Genomic DNA, 26,116 nt, shown 5'->3' on the forward strand with positions numbered 1-26,116 from the left:
GACACCGCGGACACGCCCCGCGTATTGTTTACCTGCGGATTTCTGTACGATGGTTAGTACAGCCATCGTACAGAAATCCCCGGGCAGACATGTACGGTGAAAATGGTCCGGCGGACCGGTTTCATCGTACATGTTTGCCCGTGTGTACACGGCCTAAGAGGGTTAAGGCAGTGCTGGAAAATAATGGTGGCCACACAAAATATTGACACTTTGGGCCCAATTTTGGACATTTTCACTTGGGGGTGTACACTCTTTTGTTGCCAGCGGTTTAGATATTAATGATTGTGTTGAGTGATTTTGAGAGGACAGCAAATTTACACTGTTATACAAGCTGTACACTCACTACTTTACATTGTAGCAAAGTGTAATTTCTTCAGTGTTGTCACATGAAAAGATATCATAAAATATTTACAAAAATTTGAGGGGTGTACTCACTTTTGTGAGATACTGTAACTGTCCATCATTAGGATAATGTTTTTATGTCATGGAATGTTTACTCCTTATATAATTGGATGCATGCATTTATGTGAATATATACAGTACATTCTTTTTTTAATGGAAACATTTCTGTTTGTAAGTCTTATTCTCTTCAAATAATAATGCAACACGGTATATTTATGAAATGCTTCTCTGTTCAACTAAATGGAAAGTGGGAGGAATTTCTGAGAAAATTTCATGCTGCTAAATCTCGCTAGATTTATTTTTATCAAGTCAAATTAATGCAAAATCCCAGTGCAAGCCTTTGAATTTGGGGAACTTTGGAGGAGGGTCACTCCCTAATGGTAATTATTGGTTTTACATTTATTTTTTCACAGGGGAACTGATCACAGCCGCATATGAGCTTGGAGTAAGTATTAATTTTATTGTTTAATCAATGCTCTCATTAACAGTTTTAGGAATTAGGCAAGTTTAATTAAGCATGGAGCAAAGTAGATTAATTTATTTTCAAATCACGGTTTTACCAACTTATAAGTACAGTATGCCACAATTTACTTTAAGTTTTAAATCCAATTAAACAAAATTATAAAGCAAAGATTTTACTGTATATACAGTTGCATGGCTTATTATCAACCCAAAATTTGGATAAGCTGGGGAGAATGAACTAAATCGGGTTAACAGTTTTAATAAGTTTTATTATTTAATAAACTTAATTATGGTGTCATGATCCCTTTAGGTAAAACTCAAAGTCTGTTAAAGTGGCACTAATCTGGAGACAGTGTGGTCCTCACAGGCATTCATTGGTAGTGGTTTGGTGGAGGGGCATTCGAAATCTAAGAAAAATACAGGTCATAGGCTAAATATAAGTCTGGCCAATGAACAATATCAAATAAACAATAAGCAGTGTAACTACAGAAAGAAGAAGCAATTCCTCTGTCTGACAGCCATCAGCCAGCTTTACTTAGGGAGGTGTGGATGAAGGGTACTGGATCCCAGAGTCTTTCTGAGCCTTCAGTGTGGGGTAGAGTTGAATGACCACCGGAAATGCAGCCCTAATGAAGGGGCCTCCAGGAGTCGCCTTGAGTGAAAATCAAGCAATGTTGGAAGAGAAATTGTGCCAAATCAATGGTTGAGAGTCCAGAATATATTTATATCCTTATAAAAATCTGAAGAGACAAGCCAACATGTTTTGGGACTACTGAGGATGCTTCTTCATCAGGGCTTAATGTGCTGATTGAAATACAAAAGTGGTGGATTCAAAATGGTTATGATGATTTGGGGATAGTAATTTGTTAATATTTTAAAGCAGGCTCTTGCGGTAGATTGTGGCAGTCTATTTAGACCTATACTCTGTAGGTCTAATGTAAATCTAAGTATAAAATTACCAATGAGGATTATAATGATTTTTTTTTTTTTTTTTTTACGTAAATAAGTATTTGCAAAGATTTAGCATTTCTTTGGTTAATTTTACTTGGGAGCATGCAGTCATGGCCAAAAACATTGGCATTCCTTTATTTCTGTATAGAGGGGGGGGGGGGTTTGGGACTTTAACCACTTAAGACCCGGACCAAAATGCATGTAAAAGACCAGGCCCCTTTTTGCACTGCGTCGTTTTAACTGACAATTGAGCAGTCGTGCGACGTGGCTCCCAAACAATATTGGCGTCCTTTTTTTTCCACAAATAGAACTTTATTTTGGTGGTATTTGATCACCTCTGCGGTTTTTATTTTGTGTGCTATAAACAAAAATAGAGCGACAATTTTGAAAAAAATTCAATATTTTTTACTTTTTGCTATAATAAATACCCCCCAAAAATATATAAAAAAAAATGTTTTTCCCTCAGTTTAGGCCGATATGTATTCTTCTACCTATTTTTGGTAAAAAAAAATCGCAATAAGCGTTTATCGGTTGGTTTGCGCAAAATTTATAGCGTTTACAAAATAGAGGATAGTTTTATTGCATTTTTATAAAAAAAAATTTTTACTACTAATGGCGGCGATCAGCGATTTTTTTTTTTATTTTATTTTTTTTATTTTTTTTCATGACTGCGACATTATGGCGGTCACTTCGAACAATTTTGACACATTTTTGGGACCATTGTCATTTTCACAGCAAAAAATGTATTTAAAATGCATTGCTTATTGTGAAAATGACAGTTGCAGTTTGGGATTTAACCACAGGGGGCGCTGATGGGGTTATGTGTGACCTGAAGTGTGTTTACAACTGTAGGGGGGTGTGGCTGTAGGTGTGACATCATCGATTGTGTCCCCCTATAAAAGGGATGACAGGATCGATGCTGCCGCCACAGTGAAGAACGGGGAAGCCGTGTTTACACACAGCTCTCCCCGTTCTTCAGCTCCAGGGACCGATAGCGGGACTCCAGCGGCGACCGGGTCCGCGAGTCCCGCGGTCCCGGTCACGGAGCTTTCCCCGTGACCCACGTCTGGGTACTAGTACAGGATGTACCTGTACGTGGATGTGCCCAGCCGTGCCATTCTGCCGACGTATATGTGCAGGAGGAGGTCCTTAAGTGGTTAAATGAGATGCGTTTTTAGTCTTTCCTTTATTTCTGTGAGATAATGCATCACTTCGCCCAGAAAATTGTTGCAATTACAAATGTTTAGGCATTCTCATATTTATTTATTTTGTTTGTATTGATATGACACAAAAAAGTGGAGAAACAAAAAGCCAAATCTCACACATTTTACGCAAAACTCCAAGAATGGACTGGACAAAATGATTGGCACCCTCAATTTAATATTTGATAGCGCACCCTTTGGAAAAAACACTGTATTTATCGGCGTATAACGCACGCTTTTTTACCCTGAAAATAGAGGGTAAACCATGCATGCGTGTTATATGCCGATATCAGTTTTTTTACCAACAGGGTGTGGGGATCGGGCGGTCTGCCCCAGGTGCCATTCATTGGGATGGTGTCGGCCATCCCACCTCTCCTGGCTGTGGGACAGTGCTACCAGTAAACTTTTAAAGTTCAGAAAACATTACTGCCAGTCCTTTTGTCATATACCGCTATAACTCTCAATGTAAATCTAAGCCTCCGAATGCCTCAATTAACGCATGGGTCGCTGAAATTGTCTGCAACCGGGTACTGAGCATAAACATGTATCCCAGATAAAAGTGTGTTCATCTGGCAGATGCCTGGGACTCCAATCTAAATGAGATAATTAATGACATTAGTAAAACCCATATGGGTGAGTAGTAAATGGGGTATGGTGAAAGCCCTTAACCCAAGTAGTAGCTGGGAAAAATAAAGAGGCATCTGTTACCCTGTATAGAGATAAGGCCCAGTATATAGATATGTGTAGAGCAGGATTAACCTGCAGCTGATCGCATGAGTGAATGTTCCCGATGTGACCCACCCAGCCCGAGCAGCGTCACGCTGGCATGACAAAAGGAAGAGGTGTCCAGGATCACAGCGGCAGCAGCCGCTCATTTGAAACCGGGCGGAGCTTCCCATTGATCAGCCAAGGTGACATGACTCGTCCGAGATGCCGACTTCCCCAGGCGTCGGACATATGGGGCGGGTGCGTGGCGCCGATGCTGTGAGGGAAGACCGCCCACCCTCCGCACTCAAACTGAGTGCCCGGGGGGGGATGGGAAGGCACTTGAGAGCATCTCAGTTCCCGGAAGTGCAGGCAAACGCATCCCCAAAGTCCCTTAATGCACACCCAAAACATGCTAGAATAGAGCAGAAAAAGGGTATGGCTAAAAAAATCGATACACAATAAATTGGATTAAAAACAATGCAAAGAGAGTAGCAACCAAGCCTTGAGTCTGTCATGCAACCTCCATTCCTGATGCACGAGAAAAAAAGGGGGTTTGTTGGGACTTATGCCGCATACAGACGGTCGTTTTTTGTGATGAAAAAAAAACGAAGTTTTAAATCATGAAATAAAACGACGTTTTTGAAACATCGTTTTCAAAAACGATGTTGCCTACACACCATCGTTTTTTCACAATGCTCTAGCAAAGCGAGGTTACGTTTCACCACTTTTTTCCATTGAAGCTTACTTCATAACTAGCTTCTGGGCATGCGCGGGTTTAAAAACGTCGTTTTAAACGTCGTTTTTTGCTACACACGGTCAATTTCTGTGAAACAAAAACGACGTTTTGAAAAACGACACAAAAAATTCGAGCATGTTCAAATTTTTTTTTGGTCGTTTTTTAGAAGACATAAAACGACGTTTTGCCCACACACGATCATTTTAAATGACGTTTTTTAAAACGTCGTTTTTTTTCATCACAAAAAACGACCGTCTGTATGCGGCATAAGAATGAGAAATATGTAAACATATATCTCCATCCCTGTTATATGTAGAAAGGAGGAGGATTGGGAATTGCTACTGGATGCCTCCTTCCAGCTGACATTGCACCACGGGTCTCCCAACAAGATCTTCACTGGACGTTGTCTCAGCAGTCCCTGTGACTTGTGGATGATCCTTCAGCTTCCTTTTGAGCCAGAACCACTCAGAACCTCTTGCATACTCTCAAAGGCTTTGAAAGGTTTATGGGTCGCTCTCTAGCAGGCAAAGGACCCTGATATTTAATGCTCCAGACCTTAAATACACCTCTCGGCCTCCTGCTGGTCACACTCCTGACCAGGGATTGGCTGAGGCTATATGCATGATCAGCCCAGACTCTATCTTCTCCACCCACTATGTTCCAGTACTTTCTGGAAAGACATGGGAAGACGGGCAAACCTGCAGCTGCAGATCCGAGGAGAGGGCAAACTAATCAGTCCCAGCTCCACTGGCTACAACAGAGCCCCAAAATAACAAAATTTACCTATAATCTCGTAGCACTTAACTAGGAGGGTGCTACAACGGGAGGAAAGCTCACACTGTGTGAAACCGTATTTTCACCCACCTTGAGAAAAACGTTGAGTCTAATTTTCTGTATTTTCTTTTCTCCAGGTTGCTCATCCCCCTGGATATCCCCTGTTTACTCTGCTCGCTAAGGCAGCAATGGCTTCGATACCAATTGGCTCCATTGCATATCGTGTCAATTTTCTTTGTGGTCTGTTTGGAGCAGCAGCTGCATCTCTGTTGTTTAGTGCAACATTCAGGTACTACTGTTCATTATTTATGACTTTTAAGATCAGTACAGATAAGGTCACTACAAGTATCTTCACAAAAGCATCATGACACCTAGGGGTTTATTTACTAAAGGCAAATCCACTTTGCACTACAAGTGCACTTGGAAGTACAGTCGCTGCAGATCTGAGGGAAACATGCAAGGGAAATAAAAAACAGCATTGTTTGCTTGTACATGATTGGATGATAAAATAAGCAGAGCTTTCCCTCATTTCAGATCTTTCCCTCAGATCTACAGCGACTGCACTTGTAGTGCAAAGTGGATTTGCCTTTAGTAAATCGACCCCCTAGTGTTTTTCTGAGCTGCCATCCATACTGTAATGCCCTCATAGTGTTGCGGAACACTGCCACACAAATTAGTGGGCACAGTCTGTGTTATAATGCTTTCCTATGCCCGCTGAGACATTTTAGCATGCAGGTTGTTGGATGGACATGGATTACTATATCTCTGCTATACGGTGCCTGATCTTAAAAGCTTGGAAGTGCTTCATGGTTTGGTTTGATTTGGAGTGTAGAATGAATGGCTGCAGAGGTTCAAATTCTGTAGTCGGGGTAAAGTATCCTCCATAGTCTTCTTTGCAGAGGTCAGAAGTCCATTCATACTGCAGACAGATTTGGGCAAAATGGATTGAACAAATTATCCAGAACTCTTAATGAGGCCTGTTGAATTTACTGTCCCAATTATTATTATTATTATTATTATTATTATTATTATTAATAAAAAAGCAGCGCTTTACAATATAAAGGAAGGCAGTACAATTACAATACGATTTAATCCAGACAGAGTATGAGGTCCCTGCTCATGGAGCTTACACTATTTAAACAGCCAGATGCTGCAACAGTACACTTACAATCACCCTGTGAACAATAGAACATAATCTAAATACTAATACTATAAATGTTAACTGTGGTAGCTTAGAATAGCAATTAGGCTAGGTTCACAGTGGCAGAAAAATTGGGCCTTAGCCACTGGTGGCGGTGCCCAGAACCAAAAATGTTCTTGCAAGCTATCAGCATGATCATTGAGGAGGAAAAGGACAGTCACTCAGCATAACAGGATAGTCACTCAGCATCAGCATAGGCAGTCTTGAAGGGATCTGACATTTAAAAAAAAATTCAGTTACATCAGCATCTGGTGCTTGGTAGCTGGTGGTGATCCAAGCCTGATTCATTTTTATGAAGGTCAGTTGATCGACCGAGTCGGTGGAGAGGCGCACCCTGTGATCGGTTACAAAGACTCCAGCAGCACTGAATTTTCCTTTCCGAAAGAACGCTGGATGCAGGACAGGCCAGTAGCTCAATTGCATACTGTGCAAGATCTGGCCAGTGATCCATCCTCAAGACCCAGTAAGCCAGAGGATTTTGGGTGGGAAAGGTGTCCAAGTCTGATCTTGCCCCTAGGTATTCCCGCACCATGTAAAACAGACGCTGGCGATGTTTTCTGGAACCGGTCATACCTTGGGGGCTGCGGACTAAAAAATTGTCTGAACGCATCAGTCAGACCGACACCTTCTCCACCGCTCCTTCTGTGACTGACCGGAGCCTCAGCAACACGTTGTCCAGGACCAAGATTTTGTAACCTCCCAGTCTCTGGGAACGCGTTGCAGATAAGGTCCGCAACCTTACTCTTGTAACGTGGATCAAGGAGGGTTGCCAGACAGTAATGATCCCTCTCCTTGATAGCACGAATATGAGAATACTTCCGTAGGCTTTGCAGGATCAGGGAGGCCATACAGCATAGGTTTGCTGAGGCATTCGGTGCAGAGTCCTCTGGGTCACTGAGGACGACAGGATCCGCTGCCACCTCGTCCCAGCCACGTACAAGTCCATGGGTTTCTTGGGACTGTAATTGATCCCTTGAAGACTGCTGCTGATGCTGAGTGCTAGGCTCCACCTCCATGCTGACACAATCCTCCTCGTCCTCGTCCTCTTCCTGTGTGATAGACGGGCAAGCAGGAACACTGTCTGGATAAAGAGGGCCTTGAGAGCTAAGGAAGTCCTGCTCTTCCTCCCTCTGTTCTGCTTCAAGGGCCCTGTCCATTATTCTATGCAGCGTGTGCTCCAACAGGTGGATAAGAGGGACAGTGTCACTGATGCATGCACTGTCACTGCTCACCATCCTCGTGGCCTCCTCAAATGGTGACAGCCAGCAATGCACTGCAATGCCGCAGTGAATTATGGGCCGTGACACGCCACTCGAATTTGGCACGAATGGCCCATAACGTTCATTATTCAACGAAGGTCGAACATATGATGTTCGAGTCGAACATGAAGCTCATCCCTACATGGTATACATGCCATTCTCTACTGCGAATCGTTCACTATACACAGTGCCACTGTGTCTATGACCTAATGCATGCTCCTAATCCTAAGCCATAGGGTGCGTACCACCCGCTGGGAAGGACCATCTCCTCACCCTACCATCGGGGGAGCTGGCTCTTCCGGTCGCGTGGGCGTCTCCCCCTGCAGCCCAAGTAGATAATGATTAGCCGAGAGTGAGTGATAAAAGCTACATAACAAATATAACAGAAATGAAAACCCAATAATTAAAATTATTGAAAGAGGGGGGAAAACAACATAGAGAAAGTGTAGAGGAGAGGGAAAGAAGAGAAAAAAAGGGGGGGGGGACTACGGCTCCATGTCCAGAGACCCGTCTCCCAATAATAAAATCTAGCTTGTGAGTGTCCTGGGGTCATTGGTCAGATATCTAATCCATGGGTCCCATACTTTGTGAAACAACTTCATCTTATCTTGTACTATTGCAGTTAACCTTTCATTTAAAGGGGTTGTAAAGGTACAATTTTTTTCCCTAAATCGCTTCCTTTACCTTAGTGCAGTCCTCCTTCACTTACCTCATCCTTCAATTTTGCTTTTAAATGTCCTTATTTCTTCTGAGAAATCCTTACTTCCTGTTCTTCTGTGTGTAACTTCACACAGTAATGCAAGGCTTTCTCCCTGGTGTGGAGTGTCGTGCTCGCGCCCTCCCTTGGACTACAGGAAAGTCAGGACGCCCACTAACACACAGCTCCTTTCTCTATCTGCAACGTAGAGAGCGTCCTGACTCTCCCGTAGTACAGGTATTCTATCATTGAAAGTTGCAACTTTTAAGCAACCTTTGAGATTACATTATCATGTTACAGTTTTTATGTAATTTTAGTGATTGGGCTTAGATCTACATCATTTTTTATTGGCTGGAGTGCACCATTAACTTCCATTCTACAAACAGATGGGTTTATGATGGTATGAGTGAATATAAGTCTAATGTGCAATGAAATGATAGTAGTGTAATAATAATCTGGTTGGATGTGTCCACATTTATGGTTGTATTTGATAAAGCAGAACTATTTGTAAGCTACAGATATGTTAGTTTATCGCCACATTAGCCAATCTTACTAATTGGGACTACAGCTTTGATGGTGCTTTTGCTTGGCTGCCAAGCCAGTCTTGCGAGCCGCCTCAACTGCCAGTTTTCTTGTCTCTGTGATGTGCGTGCTTATTGACCCATAAACACTAGATCTTTCTGAACTTTTGTTTTAAACTTCGTCTGAACTTGACCACCCACTAAAATAAGAATGTCGTCAGTTGACAGGTTCTTAAATGGTGCCAAAATCCCAGTGGTCTTTAGGGCACAAGGCATGGATATTATTTTCCCTAGAGCATACTTTTCATCTGAGTCTTCTTCTCCTTAGATTTGCATGGAGCATTAAACCAGATGTGTATATAATCGTAAAATATGTTGTATGTTGCTGTGTAACATCATATTACAGCTATATTTATTTTTTTGTATTTATATATCCCCAGATATTGTAATGAAACATAACTGGATGCATCAGTTAGTTATAAGTTGTGTGCGCTCTAGAGCTTATAAATGGTGTACAATTATATGCCTAGTCATGGGTACAACACTGGTCCATTCACACAACTATATGCACCTTGTTGGGTGCATAACACATGTACGCTGGCATGCATTGTAATGTGTGTTGCACTGCAATGTGCTATCAACATGCATTGCTGTGCTTTCTTGAATTTATTTTTTATAAAGGTTTTCCTTTTGCTGCAGCACATTACAATGTATTAGATCACTTTTTTTTTGCCACACACCAACACGATCTATGAACTGAAATCTGAAATCGTAGGACATAAGGAAAATGGCCTTGTTCTTGGGACTTGTATTGAGCAAATGTCTTTATGGACCTTGCTTTGTGCACTGGTGCGTAGTCATGTTGAAACAGGAAGGGGCCATACCAAAACTGTTTCCGCAAAGTTGGGAGCATGAAATTGTTCAAAAAGTCTTGGTATGCTGACACCTTAAGAGTTCCCTTCACTGGAACTAAGGGGGCAACCCTACACAATAATCTCCCCCTCCACCAATTGATTTGCACCAGTGCACAAAGCAAGGTCCATAAAGACATGGATGAGTGAGTGTGGGATGGAGGAGCTCGACTGGTCTGGTCTTGACCTCAACTCGATAGAACACCTTTGGGATGAACAAGAGCAGAGACTGTGAGCCAGGCCTTCTTGTCCACATCAGTGCCTGACTTCACAAATGTTCTTCTGGAAGAATGGTCAAATATTCCAATAGACACACTCCTAAATCTTGTGCACAGCCTTCCCAGAAGAGTTTAAGCAGTTATAGCTGCAAAGGGTGGGCCAATGCAATATTGAACCCTACGGACTAAGACTGGAAGGCCATTAAAGTTTGTGTGCGTAGACCACCCTAGGTAATGCTCAGGTATTTCTGAACCCTTCATGTCTCAAAGGTTTGAAATCCTATGAATGATAGGGGTTAAGGAGAGTAGGGCTTGAGAGGAAAGGGCAGGATAATGCTTGTCCTCCCCAGCCAGGAAATAAGGCATGCTTTACCTGACTTTCAGCAGCTTCTAATTGAGAAGGTTACAGAATGCAGTGCAATCAGAGTAAGCAACTTCAGTACAGGGGATGAGCATTTATATCTTGAAAAGACGGCAGGTAAGAATGCAGTTGATCTATAATTTCTCTTGAGGCAAGTTTACTTTAAAGTAGAACTATAGACAAAAGTATTATTTTTTTTTTTTACTTTTTGCATAACGCAAGTTAAGATTATAACCCATGTCAGATGTTTTTTCGCAATCGGTTTACTATGGCAGAGATTTCCCTTCACTTCCTGTCCCATAGCCAAACAGGAAGTAAGAGTAAATTCCTGCAAATTAAGGTAATTCCTTGGGACCCCCCAGGTTACCAGAATTAGTTCCCATTGGAAGATTTCCCCTCTTTTACTTTTCGGAGGACAACAAGAATTTGGGATTTTCTTTTACTTTACTCTTTTAATGATAATGGTAAACGGGACAAATAGAGAGCGTGAATCTTCCTACCGGGGGCACAGACAGCAATAAAAACTGACAGGGGTTCTAATCCATATCCACTCTATTCAAAATGAAAAAAAAAAGTATTGCCTTTAGTTATACTTTAAGATTTGGAGGGCAGAGTAAACCACATTCGACTTGCCACTCATCAATGAAAGCTGTTTCTTTGTCTAAAAAATGTTTAAATTTTTTTTTAAATTTGAAGTCAACCCTTACACTAAAATCTCTAAATCTACAGGCATACAGGCATCCACGATCTAAGGCTAACCTATCTATCCCAGAAATCGGAAAGCAGAAATCGCTATATATATATACGTTTTTTGAAACCGCTTCGGTCTGGTCTCCAACAGCGGAAGCTCTGCAGAGGACACAGCTGGATGGGAAATGAATGGAAAGTTACATCACCCATAGACTTACTATGGGGTTTCCGTTGTCGGCTGCGTCCTCTGCACATAAATCAACAATGAGGGCGCTGCTGACAGCTCAGCGTAGGATCGGACTAGAGCAGCTTCAAAAAAAGGTATGCATAGCGATTTCTTCTTTAGAGGGCTAGAAAGGTTAGTCTTAGATTGTGGATGCAAGTAGATTCAGAGATTTAGTGTTAGGGTCAACTTCTACTTTAGGAAAGGACTGCTAGAGGTAAGTGTAATCACACCTACCTTCCTACTGTCCTATCTGAGACACAGCACTGTGAAAACGAACCCTTGTGATAACAATGAAAGTGTTTCATTAACCCATTCACTCTGCCTCCCAGCATCCCTTTGAGTAGCCTTTAATACCCGAAAGGCAGCTCGGCCTCTCCATCTTGTGAATGCTGTGATTGGCGCTCAGAGCAGTCACATGATCGGGAGCCCCTTGTGCTGACTCGTGATTTGAAGGCGTGACCAAGAGCTCCACCTAAAAGGTTTTTATCTTATTGCAGAGAATGCATTATGGTAAAACAAAAAAAAAAAAAATCTTTAGCCTTTACAACAACTTTAAACCCCAATTTTTGGTAAATAAGAAGGGTACCCACAAAAATTGTATTAAGCAGTACAAGGTCTGAGCTAGCTCTTGTCGCTCCATTGCTGCTCCTGCCATCTTCTGCATCTGGAGATTTCAATCTTCAGCCAGTCTTCTCCATTGCTTTAAGTGTATAGCCGAGCACCCTGGTGTTCTCAAACGTAATAAATACTAGCTAGGTAAATAAAATGTCTAAACCATCAAACAACAATTGAAATGATAACAATCAAAATCTACAATAACCAAATATAAGTGCAAATAAAACTATGCATATCATTTAAAAGAGTCTCCTCTTTCAAGACCAAATCATTTGACATTATGTGCTCAGTGCAAAAATTAGCTTAAACAGTTTCCAATTCTTCTTTGTCTCCCACCAGTTTCAGGAGTTGTTCACCAATCACCACATTGCATGCCTTAAGAGATAAGCACTCAACAGATGGTGCTGACCGCTTATTCAGGGGCGTAGTTACAGGGGTCGCAGGAGTCGCAAATGCAACCCAGCCCCATGCTCCAGGGGGCCAATGTGGCTGCCCCAGCACACCTGGATAAGAGGGGCATCAGCCTATGGAGGAACTGATCCCTTCATCTTCCTCCTGCAGCCACTGAATGCCTGATTCTCTCCCTCACGCAGGCATTCAGCGGCTGAGGGGGAAAGGAGGAGGGCATTGGTTTCTCTGTAGACTGCCGCCCCTCTCATCCAGCTTCCCTCAGCTGCCTTCAGGCCTTTGCACTCTCTCCTGGCCCCCGTGCTCTCTCTGTCAGGGTCAGATCTAGGCGGGTGCTGTGCTCTCTCCACTCCTGTCAGAGCAGCTATCCTGCAAACAGCAGATGGAATTGGATCACTCTCGCTCAGATTGGACTGTGCACGGACTATATCCGCCCCCTACTGACATTTCCTGCTGCGGGAGGTCAAAAAGATAACTTTGTCCTATTATCTGTCTACAATTGATAAAATATGGATAGCAGAGGGGAGGGAGGGGGGATTTGCTAAAACTGGAGAGTGAAAGATCTGATGCATCTCTGCATAGAGACCAATCACCTTCCAGGTTTTATTGTCAAACCTTAAATGACCAAGCTGAAGTTAGAAGATGATTTGGCTACAATGTACAGCTGCACTAGGTTCTGAGTGCTCCAGTTTTAGTAAATCTTCCCCAGAGTCATTTTTTTTAAATAAAGAGCTTCAGTCAGTTCTGCAAAAAAATTAAGTCAGCAGCTACTTTAAAAGTCAGCTGCTGACATTTATTAAACAGACATTCACCTATCCATGGACCCCCGATGCCATCCTAATCTGGGCAGGTTCTTTGCTGGTCTTCATGTTCCCGGCATGTAAACTGAGGGAATCTGGCTTTGACTCCTTGCGGCTGCACAGTAGACATGTGCACAGAAAAAAAATTCGTTTTTTTTTTGTTCTGTTTCGTATCGTTCCGTTGGTTCGTTCCCGTTCGTTTTTCGTAAGACGCCCATTTTCCTGTTCGTTCCCGTTCGTTTTTCGTACGACGCAATTTTTTCGTATTCCGATCGTTTCGTATTTTGGTTACCGTTTTATTTTCGTACATGCGGGATGGTTCGTTATTCTGTTTAATTCATGTTCGTTACTTGTTAGACAATAATTTTCGTGAATTTTCGTCATTTTGTACTTTCATAAATATATCGCGGGATTCGCGGCACTTTCAACACGCGGATCATCCATATTAACTATGTTAAGCCCCATACACTTGGTCAGACTTTTTTAACAACAAACATAAAAACGATCGTTTTACCGAACGTTCGTTCGTTTTTAAACTCCATCAGAAAACCATTTTTGGGTTCCAGGTTCAAAAGTCTGGCCAACTGATCTCTCCCTTCAGATGAAAATCCACAGAAAAGTTTATTTGGCTTTACTGTACTTCTGTACTCGGCACAAAAGAGAAGCTGCTTCACTAACTAACTACACTCACTGCCTATTCAAAAAAACGAAAATTACATCTTATAACAAAAGATTTTCATTCTGTATTTTGAAACCAAATTACGAACAGAAAAAAGGAATTCAGAATACAGAATACAAATCTTTTGTTATAAGATGTCATATGAACATACAAACAGAAAAAGGATTCAAACAAAATACAGAATGAAAATCTTTTGTTAGATGTCATATGAACATACGACTAAAAATCAAAATACGAACAGAACAAGAATTCAAACAAAATACAGAATGCAAGTCTTTTGTTATAGATGTCATATTCGTTCTTTTGCCGTTTTCGTTTTGTCGTATTTTCGTCGGATCGTTCGTTCGTATTTGCGGTTGTTCGTTATGAGACTCATTCGTAATCCCTTTGTTTTCGTATTTTGGTGCTTAAATTTTTTCGTATGTACACATTATTCTGCGGGTACGAAAATTAACATTTTCGTACGAAAATAACATTCGTACGAACGGGAATGCACATATCTACTGCACAGCCAGCTTCCCACTGGGTATGTGCGATCTGTGCTGTACCCTGTGAATGATCTCGTGGCCTCCTGGGACATGTGAAGTGTCCCAGAAGGTTGCGGGCAGAGAGGGATTGGAGCAAAAGTGTGAGTGGGGACCCACCAAAACCTCTACACCCCCCCCCAAAAAAAGTATTCCAAAGATGGCAGGGAAAGGGGGAGGAGGAAGAGTGGAACTTCCCATTTTTTGTGAAGTTCCACTTTAAAATGTGATTTACTATAAAAATAGTTCCTAATAAAGCAGAACTGAACTCTCTCAGTTTGGGCAGTGGTCCTGAATTTTAAACAAACACTATCAGCAAGTAAAAGGATTGATTATCCCATTTAGCTGATTCAGCGATAATAACCTGTTGTATTTCCACAAAAAAAATAGGCTGTTCCCGCATTCACCATATTTTAGGTAAGGGCATTTGAAGCCAGTGCCGTACTTTTCCAAGTTATTCAGGTGCTTCTCCACCCTCCATGCAATGGTAAATCTTGCGCATGCACACTGAGAACAGCACTTCCAGCCCTTTGTGTACAAGTTGCTATAGCCGTGCCAGCGGAAGTTCACTGCTATAATTATAGTAACTTGTACACAAAAAGCTAGAAACGGGTGTGCGCTAAGGACCCATGTGGACATGCTTTCTCCACTTACCATCCTCCAGCCACCCTCTGCCCTCCTACACTCTCCTCCCCCTACAATAAATCTCATGATGGCAAAAAAAAAAAAACACGAACGGGGATTAGTGACAATAATATACCAGTCAACGGGAGTAGAGCTTCCTGTGTCATTTGGCTGTCTGAAATTATATTATTGCCCACAGCATCTGAGCTGATTTTCCTTTAAAGTGGTTGTAAATTCTATGCATGAATGTAAAACAAAAGTGTGCAATTCCCCCCCCCCCCCACCCCCAGCTCCCAGCAATATGCATGAGAGCTGCTATCTTGGCTCTCTTCCTCCTCCTTGGCTCAGACACAGCAACGGGAGCCATTGGCTAATGTTGCTTTCAATCACAGCTAGTCAGGAGGGAGCGGGAAGTAGGGCTGAGTCCCATTCTGTGTGTCAATGGACACAGCGCAGGGCTCGGGAGTGAGAACACACGAATGCCCCCATAGCAAGCGGCTAGGAAGCAGGAACGAAGAGTGCTGGAAGGAGATCCAAGACGAGGAGGATCAGGGCTGCTCTGTGCAAAACCATTGCACAGAGCATGTCTGTATGAGATGTTTGCAATTTTTTCTAAAAAAAATAAATACAAATTCCTTTTTGTATCACTTTCATTCTCTTTTCACAATGTAAGTTGATAAAGAGGCAATGTAACTTGATCAGCGTGGGTAGCATGAACATGCTTTGAACAGAAAACAAGCCGCTGCTCAAGGTGAGTATGATAATACCCAAGAGAAGAAATTGACTGCACACCTTTGTCGATCCAACAGATTTATTGAACATGTAATGGACTGCCACCAGGACCAACACATAGACCAGGCGTAAGTTGACGTGTTTCACATTGATATTGTGCTTCTTCACAGAGAAGTGAGTTGGTCATGGTGGCAGTCCATTACATGTTCAATAAATCTGTTAGGTCGGCAAAGGTGTGCAGCCAATTTCTTCTCTTTTGAATATTTTGTTTTGCTCTGGACATATTCGCAAGAGTTATGCTGCGTACACACGATTGGACATTCCGACATCAAACCTGTGGATTTTTTTCAGACAGACTGTTCGCTCAAACTTGTTTTGCATACACATGGTCACACAAATGTTGTCGGAAATTCCGAACGTCAAGAACGTGGTTACGTACAACACTACGACGAGCTTTAATGATTTAGAGCATGCGTCAAATTGATTCAGAGCATGCATAGGATTTTTGTGCGTCGAAATTGGCTACAGATGATCGGAATTTCCAACAAGACCTTTTGTTGTCGGAAAAATTGAGAACCAGCTCTCAAACATTTGTTGTCAGTAATTCCGACCGCAAATGTCCGATGGAGCATACACAGGGTCGGATTTGCCGACAACAAGCTCACACGAACAATTGTTGTCGGAAATTCCGACGGTGTGTATGTGGCATTAGTGTTAAATTTGGGCAATGTAAATTCTGCCTTGTCCGTTTCATGTATCACCAGTTGCTTTTCAACACTCAAGGAAGGTATGAATCTAATTGATGACTATGAGCATCAACATAATATTGGTTATTAGGTTTTCTGTATAGAAGAGACACCAAGGAGCTTACAGTGGGTGCGAAAATGGCTCTCTTGCATATTGAGCAGAGGTTCCCAGATTAGGGAAAAAAGTCAGTAATGTGAACTGTGCGCTAAAGGTACTGTATGTCTGGGAGAAAAGGGGAAGGCCTGAGCTTTTAGGCTGTACTGTATTCTTGCAAAATGTAGCTCATATGAAAAAAAATTCTTTTCCCCCCCATATTGTGGTCACTAGAGTAAAGGTCACAGCATACTTACATTATCGCATTCTTGTCTCTTTGTTTGTCTTCGTGTTGCCCCTCTCTACACCAATGTTGCCATCATCCCTGCTCCTTTTTCTCTGCATTGGAAATCTCCCTTTATTGGCCATCAGGTGGCAAGCGATTAAGCAACTCTTAGGCCTCATACACACGACCGAGGAACTCGTCGTAAATGAAACATCGTTTTCCTCGACGAGTTCCTTGTTAGGCTTGTCGAGAATCTTGACAAGCTTTCTTTGCGTACACACTGTCAAGACCAAATCTCGTCATTCTCAAACGCGGTGACGTTCAACACGTACGACGGCAGGGGAAGTTCGATTCCACTGGCACAACCCTTGGGGCTGCTTTTGCTAATCTCATGTTACTGCGTGTTAAGTAAAAGTTTGGTCAGAGACAATTTGCACTTTTCAGTCTGTTACAGCATGACAAATGTGCTATCTCCATTACAAACGCTACTTTTACCCAAGGTGCGCTCCCGTCTCATACTTTATTCTGAGCATGCGCGGGTTTCTAAGCATACACACGACCGTGTTTCTTGTCGAAAACCAGCCCGACGAGGAACACGACGAGGAAATTGAGACTCCCGACGGGGGAAAGAGAACTTGTTCTCTTTTTTTCTCATCGAGTTCCTCGACAGTTTTCTCGATGAAAAACATACACACGACCATTTTCCTTGGCAAAAAAGCTCTGCCACCAAGTTTCTTGATGGATTCTGTCGAGGAAAACGGTCATGTGTACGAGGCCTAAGTTCCGCTTGGGAGATTCACTCGCTTTTATTTCCGCCTGGTGACCGTGTCTTCAGGAGAGAAATGCATGTAAAATTCAACATTTTTACAGCTGTCACCTGTAGGTTTAGGAATATCCTTCAGTAGCTATTGATACCTATTTCAGTGGAGGGTTAGGGATATCCTTCAGTAGGGATACCTATTTCAGTGGACCTTCTCTTTGGAGAGATTTCCACTTAGTTCCGGTTGTGTTTCTATGATAAAAATAAAGATAGCACAGACAGCAAAAAATAAATAATACCCAGTACTAAAAACTTGAAAATAAATTCACTTCAACACTACAACTGCCCAGATTCCACACTCCATACGTTTTACTTCTTTAGGTTGACACAATAAATGTTTATAGCCATACTTAAAAATATACACAACTAGATTGGTGCCAACTACTGATATCATTTTGGGAAAAGGGTAAGTGATCTAATGAGTGCAAAATATTATGTTGATGTGATCTTCTTTTCTTCTGACCAGATATTACCCTATATAGGTGTAGGTAGCACACAGATGGGGCTGTTATTGGAAGAGAATATAATAAATTCTGAATTGACCTCTGTCTGCTTGTATATGATAAAACTAGGGCTACTCTAAGTGCTAAGAAAATATTATATTTGTAAGCTAGAGTAATGGAACTTATTGATATATTGTTGTTTGCAGTCACTATCTAACACTATATAAAATAGAAAAAAAAAACACGAATTGGCACTTTTTGTTTTTTTATGTGAACCTCTAACCCTTATAAAAAGCAAACATTCTCCATCACATGATCCTGGGATTTTGTTAACCTTGCTTCGCTTTGATGTGGACATTTTTCAAACTCCTAACCTTCGTCTGACCCGTATTTGAGAGGATTATCGTGCAAGATACAAACAATATCTAATTCCTTTATGCTGCTCAAAGTAGGACATAGACAAATGTCTGCTATAAAAACGCTGTTTATAATGAACTCTTTACAGGTATTTAAAGGCAGCTTTTGCCAAAAATAAATGTATTTTTTGCTCCTGTTTACAAATAAAAAAAAAGAAAAGAAAATGGCCATTGCCCTAACATCATAATTCAACCAACCATGTTAAGATACAGTCTATATAGAATTCATTAAATAAATAAATATCTGTGTTTTTTTTTTAAGTTAATTGAGCAACATTTCATTGGACACGGAAAAAAAATGAGTAGAATTATTCTCTGAAGCGATGCTTGTACGCTGATCAGATAGCTGCCGTTGTCTGTAACGCATTCTTTGTCCGGCCTGACAACAATTGATAGCGCCATGGCTCCTACAGATTTAAATATGAAAATAGTTTTAGTATGAAGAATACAAATAATTGATGAAGTACATGTCCTTGGGGAACGTCACAGTTCAAGTGGTAAATTTGTCTTGTCAAACAAAAGACAGCCCTCGGTAAAGAGCAAGCCATCTCTATGGTAATAGTGCTAACAGCGCCCTATTGATTGAGTGCGAGAAGACATTATACAATGTCGGTTGGGTTGTTACAATTTAATTTGTCTTGTGACCTGAACTTAACCTCTGCAACCTTTCTACTGTGAACATAAATGTACCAGCAGGGTATGCTCGCTATAGACATTACAGTGAAGGATTAATCTCAGGTAGAATTCTTTCATATTTTAAGTTAAAAACAGGCAGGCAAGGTTTTTGTGCACAGTTTACAGTGCTTATGAATTTATGGTAACCAGCATGAAACAGGGATTCTATCTGCATGGAGTTTGTATGTTCTTATGACATTTGCATGGGCTTTATTCCAGAATCCGAAAACATAGTGGTACCCAAAGTTGTTAAGATCTGCTATGGAGGAGAGTGAACGTAAGGGGTTCTGGTTTGAAAAGCAATGTAAAATATATAGTGCTATTAAAATAATTCAATGAGAGTTAAAGTCCTGCTCTGGCACTATTTTTGGCTATGTAGTTTAAGAAAGGGGGGGAATACAATAAGTAGTGTAATGTTTTAGACTTGACTTAAAATATAATGAATAAAAGATTATTCAGTTTAGACATGGGACCTTGGACCCTGTTCTCCAGAACACACAGGGGTGTTTAACAACAACATTTTTTAATAATTGGAAGGTATTTTTTGCTAATGCTGTACTTTACAGCATTGGAAAAAATCAGGGGGATTTAAGGGTATCATTTTGGCATCGTACTTCAAATTGAAGAAATGTTCCTTATCCAGAAACTACACATTACTTTATTGGATGATAGAGTTGTACATACAATAACTACAACAATGCTTGTATGATGTTGGCATATAATTCCTTATTTAAAATAAATAACACACAAAGTAGTGAAAAAAATAATAAAACTATTTTAGTGCTTTTCTGCTTTAGGAAAGTCAAGTGGCCGAGAACAAAATAGGGGTGAGTTTATGTATGTTTCAGAGCCCTTGCTTTGTTCGAAATGTATAAGCTGTCCATAAAATGCACATCTACCTTTTTTGGCTAAAACAAAAACACAATACAACTGAAAATGTTCAAATCATGTTTCACTTAAAAATAAGTTATTTGAATTCAATTTTTTTAAGGTTTTAAAAGCATTGTTCTAAGTATATTTTGTAATACTATACAGATAAAATACCTTTTTATATCTTCAAAAAAATAGTATTGAAAGTTAAATATGTAAAGTAGTGGTTAGAATGCTATATTTTAGTTTATATTTAGTTATATTTTCTTATGCCAGTTAAGCTAAAATAGTTATCAATAAATAATCAATTAATAATAATCTAATGGTAGGAGCAGGTGACAAATAGAAATGTTAGACACTAAATTTAAATATTAATCATTATATAGAAAACTGTAAAGGGAAAAAAAAAATACAATAACAATGTCTCACGGAGCTGATTTTATTGAATTTTTTCACTGCTAGTATTTTTAGTGATTTTTCAATTTGCAGTATATATTTTCTTTTAGAACAGAAACTCGCTTAACTTCTTTGTTGTAGAAAACGACAAAATCAAATGGGACGCTGCTGTCTTCTTTAACATGGTGATATTTTGCCGATATCATTAAAAGTCATTAGGCTCTGGAATAAAGCGTTTCTCTCCATCCTGTTAGCATACATGCCTCAAAGCAACTAGCAAGCTTTCCACGCAGTAGTTCTGAAAACTACCTGCTTCGCCTCTCTTGTTTTCTTACGATTTTTAAGCTTGTGCAAGTGTTAATAAAGTGTTTTAAATAAAAGTTTGCTTTTTTTGCAAATTGAAAAATAAGACACTCTTAGAAAAAAGATAGTTTACAGCATTTCTATTGCTCCTTCTAACTAATTAATCTTTTTTTTTCGTAACTGCATTAAAATGCACCCAGCCTGTTATGAGTGCATTAAAAAGCTTGGCTAATTTACATAATATTCTAAAGTAGACTCCTGATAGCAACACTTCATTTTGATGAGTTGAAAAAAAAAACTGGTATACAAACTCTTTAGAAATGAGTAGTCTCTTCTGACAGGCAGTCAGCGTTAAAATTAGTTCAAGAAAATGTTAATAACGCACTGCCTGGCCTAATCCCTTTGATATCACCAGGTATCCTCCTGCTCACGGGTTAATTGCTTTAAAAAGCAAAGGCAATATTCTGAACGGTGGGCCGCTTCACCTTTTCACAGCTGTTACCATTGAGTGACAACTAAATCCCATGTGTAAGATGAGGAAGAGCTCAATCTCCAATTGGGAGAAAATTTATGTAAACCGCAATCCCTTCAGAATGTGCGGAAGTCATAGACTTTCTTGATTTACTCTGCTTTTCCCGAAAAGCTCTATTGTTCCCTTCCCTAAGTCCCATCAACCCTTTGTAGCAGAATATCACAGCGACTGCAGATAGCTAAAATATATAAATGCTATCATAGCTACGATTAATGGCAGTGCTTATGAGTCAAGTCTGATAACAGTGCAGCTCTCCACTCAATTTCAGATACTGCTAATGGAATCTGTCTTCTCCAATTGTAATATGAGAAGGCCTAATTTGCTATGGAGCTTGGAGCTGTCATCAGTAGGGGATTGTGGGGTCAGCTGGGAGCTGCCAGGTTTTTGCCCCGCAGCTTGTATCTTTCCCTTTGAATAGCACAGCCCCCTGCCTGCCAGTTAGCTGATAGGCCGCCATGGGGTTTATGCCACTTCATACAATAGGACAGGGCTGCACAGGCTGACTTTATAATTGTGATGTGAGCTCATATTTCCACAGCCACTGTGCTGCATAATTTCTAATAAGTGGTTTTAAGAAATGTCAGATTAGAAAAAGTTTCCTCAATTACAAAAACTTATAAAACATTTAAATTGCTAAATCTCTTCCCTGCAGAGTTTTTTGCTGGTGGTGCTGCACATTATTTATAGTGGTAATGGAGATAAACGCATGCAATCGTGAAAAGTTTTTTTTTTTTTTTGCCTCTAATTACTAATATACAAATAAAATGAGACCTAGAGGCGAGCATTAAATTTTTCTATGCTATAACAGTAATAAATCGTATGGAGACTGGAAGGAGTTTTTTTTTTGTGTTGCATTCTTTTAATTGTTTAATGCTCAAGTGAACATTTCAATTAAAGCATTCAGCTTAAAAATAAGGTAGCCGAGTATCTGTTCAGATAAAAACGACAGTGTATTTTCAATGAGCTCGTATTTTAAAGCGGAGTTCCACCAGGGCCGTCTTAATAGCATCATGGGCCCCTGGGCAAAGTAATGCTCTGGGGCCCCTATAATGATGACAGTGCAGGTAAACAGACATTGATAGCTAGATTCAGGTAGACGGGCGCATCTTTGAGGCGGCGTATCATATTTACGCTACGCTGCCGTAAGTCAGAGAGGCAAGTACTGTATTCACAAAGCACTTGCCTCCTAAGTTACGGCGGCGTAGCGTAAATGGGGCCGGCGTAAGCGCGCCTAATTCAATTGAGGATGAGGGGGCGTGTTTTATGTAAATGATTGGTGACCCGACGTGATTGACGTTTTTTTACGAACGTCCATGTACATATCCCAGTGTGCATTGCTCCAAATACGCCGCAAAGACGTATTGGTTTCGACGTAAACTACGTCCAGCCCCATTCACGGACGACTTACGCAAACAACGTAAAAATTTCAAATTTCGACGCGGGAACGACAGCCATACTTAACATTGACTAGGCCAGCTATTTGTTTGACTAACTTTACGCCGGAAAAAGCCGTACGTAAACAACGTAAAAAAAAAATGCGCCGGGCACACGTACGTTTCTGAATTGGCGTATCTAGTCATTTGCATATTCTACGCCGAACTCAACAGAAGTGCCACCTAGCGGCCAGCCTAAATATTGCACCCTAAGATACGACGGCGTAGGAGACTTACGCCGCTCGTATCTTAGCCTAATTTAAGCGTATCTGGTTTCCAGAATATGCTTAAATTTAGGACAGCGTAGATTCAGAGTTACGTCGGTGTATCAGCTTTACGCCAGCGTATCAGTATTCTGAATCTGGCTATAAGTAGGTAGGAGGCAGACTGCCTCCCCTTTGCATATATCACCCTCAGTGCCATCATGGGGCCCCCAATTTCAGGGCAGCATGGGCTCAAGGACCAGCTGCTTTGGGGGAAGTGCAGGGGCCCCCCATGCAGCTGGGGCCCCTGGGCAGTGCCCAGGTGTGCCCTCTCATTTAGACAGCCCTGAGTTCCACCCATTTAAAAGTCAGCAGCTACAAAAATTGTAGCTGCTGACTTTAATAAACAGACACTCACCTGTCCCACGGTCCAGTAATGTGGCCGCCCAGAGCCTCGCTCCTCTCCCCCTCCTCTCTGCAGCGCCGGCATTGCAACTTTGGGCAAAGCCAGGTGCGCATCGCGTGTTGTGAATTGCCGGGCAGTATACTGGAACCAGTGACGTGTCCCAGAAGATTGCAAGGAGGGAGGGGGGAGAGGTGAACTTCCGCTCTGTGCCGTGGTGCCAGGAGAGGAAGTGGGAGCTGGGTGCCTGTCAAAACTGGGTACCCCCTCCCCCCCCAAAAAAATGGCATGCCAAATGTGGTCACCAGTACTGCCAGTAAACGGAAATTCAATTTTTGGATGTTCGTAAGTTTAAAGTGCTACTAAATCCACTCAAGTTAAAAATAGTCTGTATATGCATAAAGCATGCTTGTTATACTTACTGTGGAACCTAAGGGGTTAATCCTCTGCATTGTGTAAAAAGGCTGTTTGATCCTGTTGTCTCTGATCCTCTCGTTCTTCCACTGTCCCCAATCCATCTCCTGATAGTACAGAGCCATGGGGGCACTCTGTTCAGTTTGGTGTGTATTGCTAGATATTTTTTTTTTTTTTTGGGAGAGTGCATGTGAACAGCACAGAGCCAATTGGCACTGTCCAGACAGAGGGTCAGGGGTCCTGAAGACACATAGGAGAGTCAGAGTAGAATTAAAACTCCTCCGACAAGCTTTAAAGTGGGAGTAAACTCCCATGGTTGATATTTACCTATAGGTAAGCCTATAATAGTAAATATCTCCTAAACATGCACCATTTAGGAGATATTTATTTGTGAATGGGCTAGTGACATCACTGACGCATGTGCTCTGAAGGAACGGCTACCTGGGCGGTTCCTTCAGAGTCCCGTGCCGTGAATAGTGACTCCAAAGTGCAGGCATGGGAGTGATGTCATCACGGCGCGGCCAATCAGACGGCCGGAGGACGTGAACCCAGAAGGAAGACTGAGTGAAGATGGAAGCCCTGTCAGCGGTGACAGTGAATCACTGGAAGGCTTCAGTTTTAAGGTAAGTTTCACATAATGTGCTAGTATGTGATGCATACTAGCACATTATAACTTTACCTTACAGTTTAAAAAAAAAAAGCATGGCGATTTTACTACCACTTTAACCAGACACTGATAGAAGTCACAAGGCTGCTATATACTGCTGATGAGAAAAGATGTTTAGTAGTTTATATTTACTAAAATATTTGCATTTCCATGTTCTGTGTACTGTGGGAGACCAGATATAGTGAATGCAGGGTCCTAGGTTTAGTAACATTCTAAGTGTACAATATTTCCCAGTGTATAAGGCAACCAGGCGTATAAGATGACCCCATAATTTTACAGTTTTTAAGATTTTTTTTGCCTGTGCTCACCGTATAAGACGACCCCCCCGTCTGAGGCTTCCGACGGTTCATATTTCTTCCTTCTTGCTGGAGCTGAAGCTGGAGCCATATCCTTCTTCTTTCTTGCTGGAGCTGGAGCCAATCACGGCAAACAATGTATCTGTTAATGAATACAAAGCCTGCATGGATTGGCAGAGGCTGTAACATCATCAGCCCGCGCCTCTCTGACTCTCAAAGCCAATCCGAGCAGGCTACTGTATGTAGCCTGCTCGGGTTGGCAGAGGTTGTTACTCCAATCCAAGTAGGCTCATTTGAATACATCGCTCACCTGGATTGGCTCAGCGGTATATACTGTATGTAGCAAGGTGGGGTTCACCGCTCCAGGGAAATCCCAATTGTGGATAAGTCCAGGTGGATGTGGGTGCTGGCAATGCACTAGGCAATGGAAAGTAGCAAAGGACAGATGGACAGCGGCACACCAAAGAACTCTTGAGTTGTCTTTATTGAAGGAACATGAGCAAACACCGCAAATACACAGCAGAAATCAAAAACAACCGACGCGTTTCACAGTTAGTGCTTATTCATGGCCTAAGAATAAGCACTAAGTGTGAAACGCGTCGGCTGTTTTTGATTTCTGCTGTGTATTTGCGGTGTTTGCTCATGTTCCTTCAATAAAGACAACTTAAGAGTTCTTTGGTGTGCGGCTGTCCATCCGTCCTTTGCTACTTTCTATATACTGTATGTAGCCGAAGCTACATACAACAGGCATCCGAGCAGCTGACCCGGCGTATAAGACGTCCCCTGCTTTTTGGACATTTTTTTAGGAGTAAAAGGTTGTCTTATACGCCGGAAAATACGGTAATGTATATGTGCACACTAAAATATTTTGTTTCGGAATTTCGGTTTCGTACGAAAAACGTATTTAGTTACTTCTGAAATTCATTTTTATTTATTTTGTTTCGTTAAAAAATGCATTCGTACGAAAATTCTAATTAAGGTTTAAATCTGTCAATTGAAGGTTTATGTTGTCTGTCAGATGTTCTAAGAAGATTCGACAAAGCAGCTAAACTGTACGATGCAGCGATCATACATTTCTGGTCGAATACTCCGCCCACAAGCTATAGTAGAATTCTAATGTTTGACTCGTAATAATTCTAATTTTTATTATTACTAGTCAAACAACATTACGACTCATCTATAGCTTATGGGTGGAGCATTTGACAGCAAATGTTCGCTCGCGGCGATCGTATGTTTTTTTAGCTGCTTCATCAAATCTTCATGTCTCTATAATGTTGAATCTTTTCTCTCTATGTCGAAATAATCTTGGACTAAAAGGCCTCATACACACCAGCGGACAGTCCGATGAAAACGGTCCGCCGGACCGTTTTCATCGGACATGTCCGCTGGGAGATTTCGGTCTGATGGTTGTGCACACCATCAAACCGAAATCCGCGTGGACAGACAGCGCAGTGACGTGTCCGCGCCGTCGCAGCGAC

At 41.4% G+C, this 26,116-nt stretch overlaps 1 protein-coding gene across 1 annotated transcript in view; it reads left to right on the forward strand.

The window, feature by feature from the left end:
• The window catches only part of TMEM260 (transmembrane protein 260), a 102,222-nt gene that overhangs the window by 15,586 nt on the left and 60,520 nt on the right, over nucleotides 1-26,116 (forward strand). The window contains exons 3-4 of the mRNA XM_040333667.1: nucleotides 816-847; nucleotides 5,373-5,524. Coding sequence (XP_040189601.1) covers nucleotides 816-847; nucleotides 5,373-5,524 — 184 coding nt within the window. The remainder of the gene's footprint in view (nucleotides 1-815; nucleotides 848-5,372; nucleotides 5,525-26,116) is intronic.

Source organism: Rana temporaria, chromosome 13, assembly GCF_905171775.1.
Source record: "Rana temporaria chromosome 13, aRanTem1.1, whole genome shotgun sequence".
Lineage (NCBI taxonomy): Eukaryota > Metazoa > Chordata > Amphibia > Anura > Ranidae > Rana > Rana temporaria.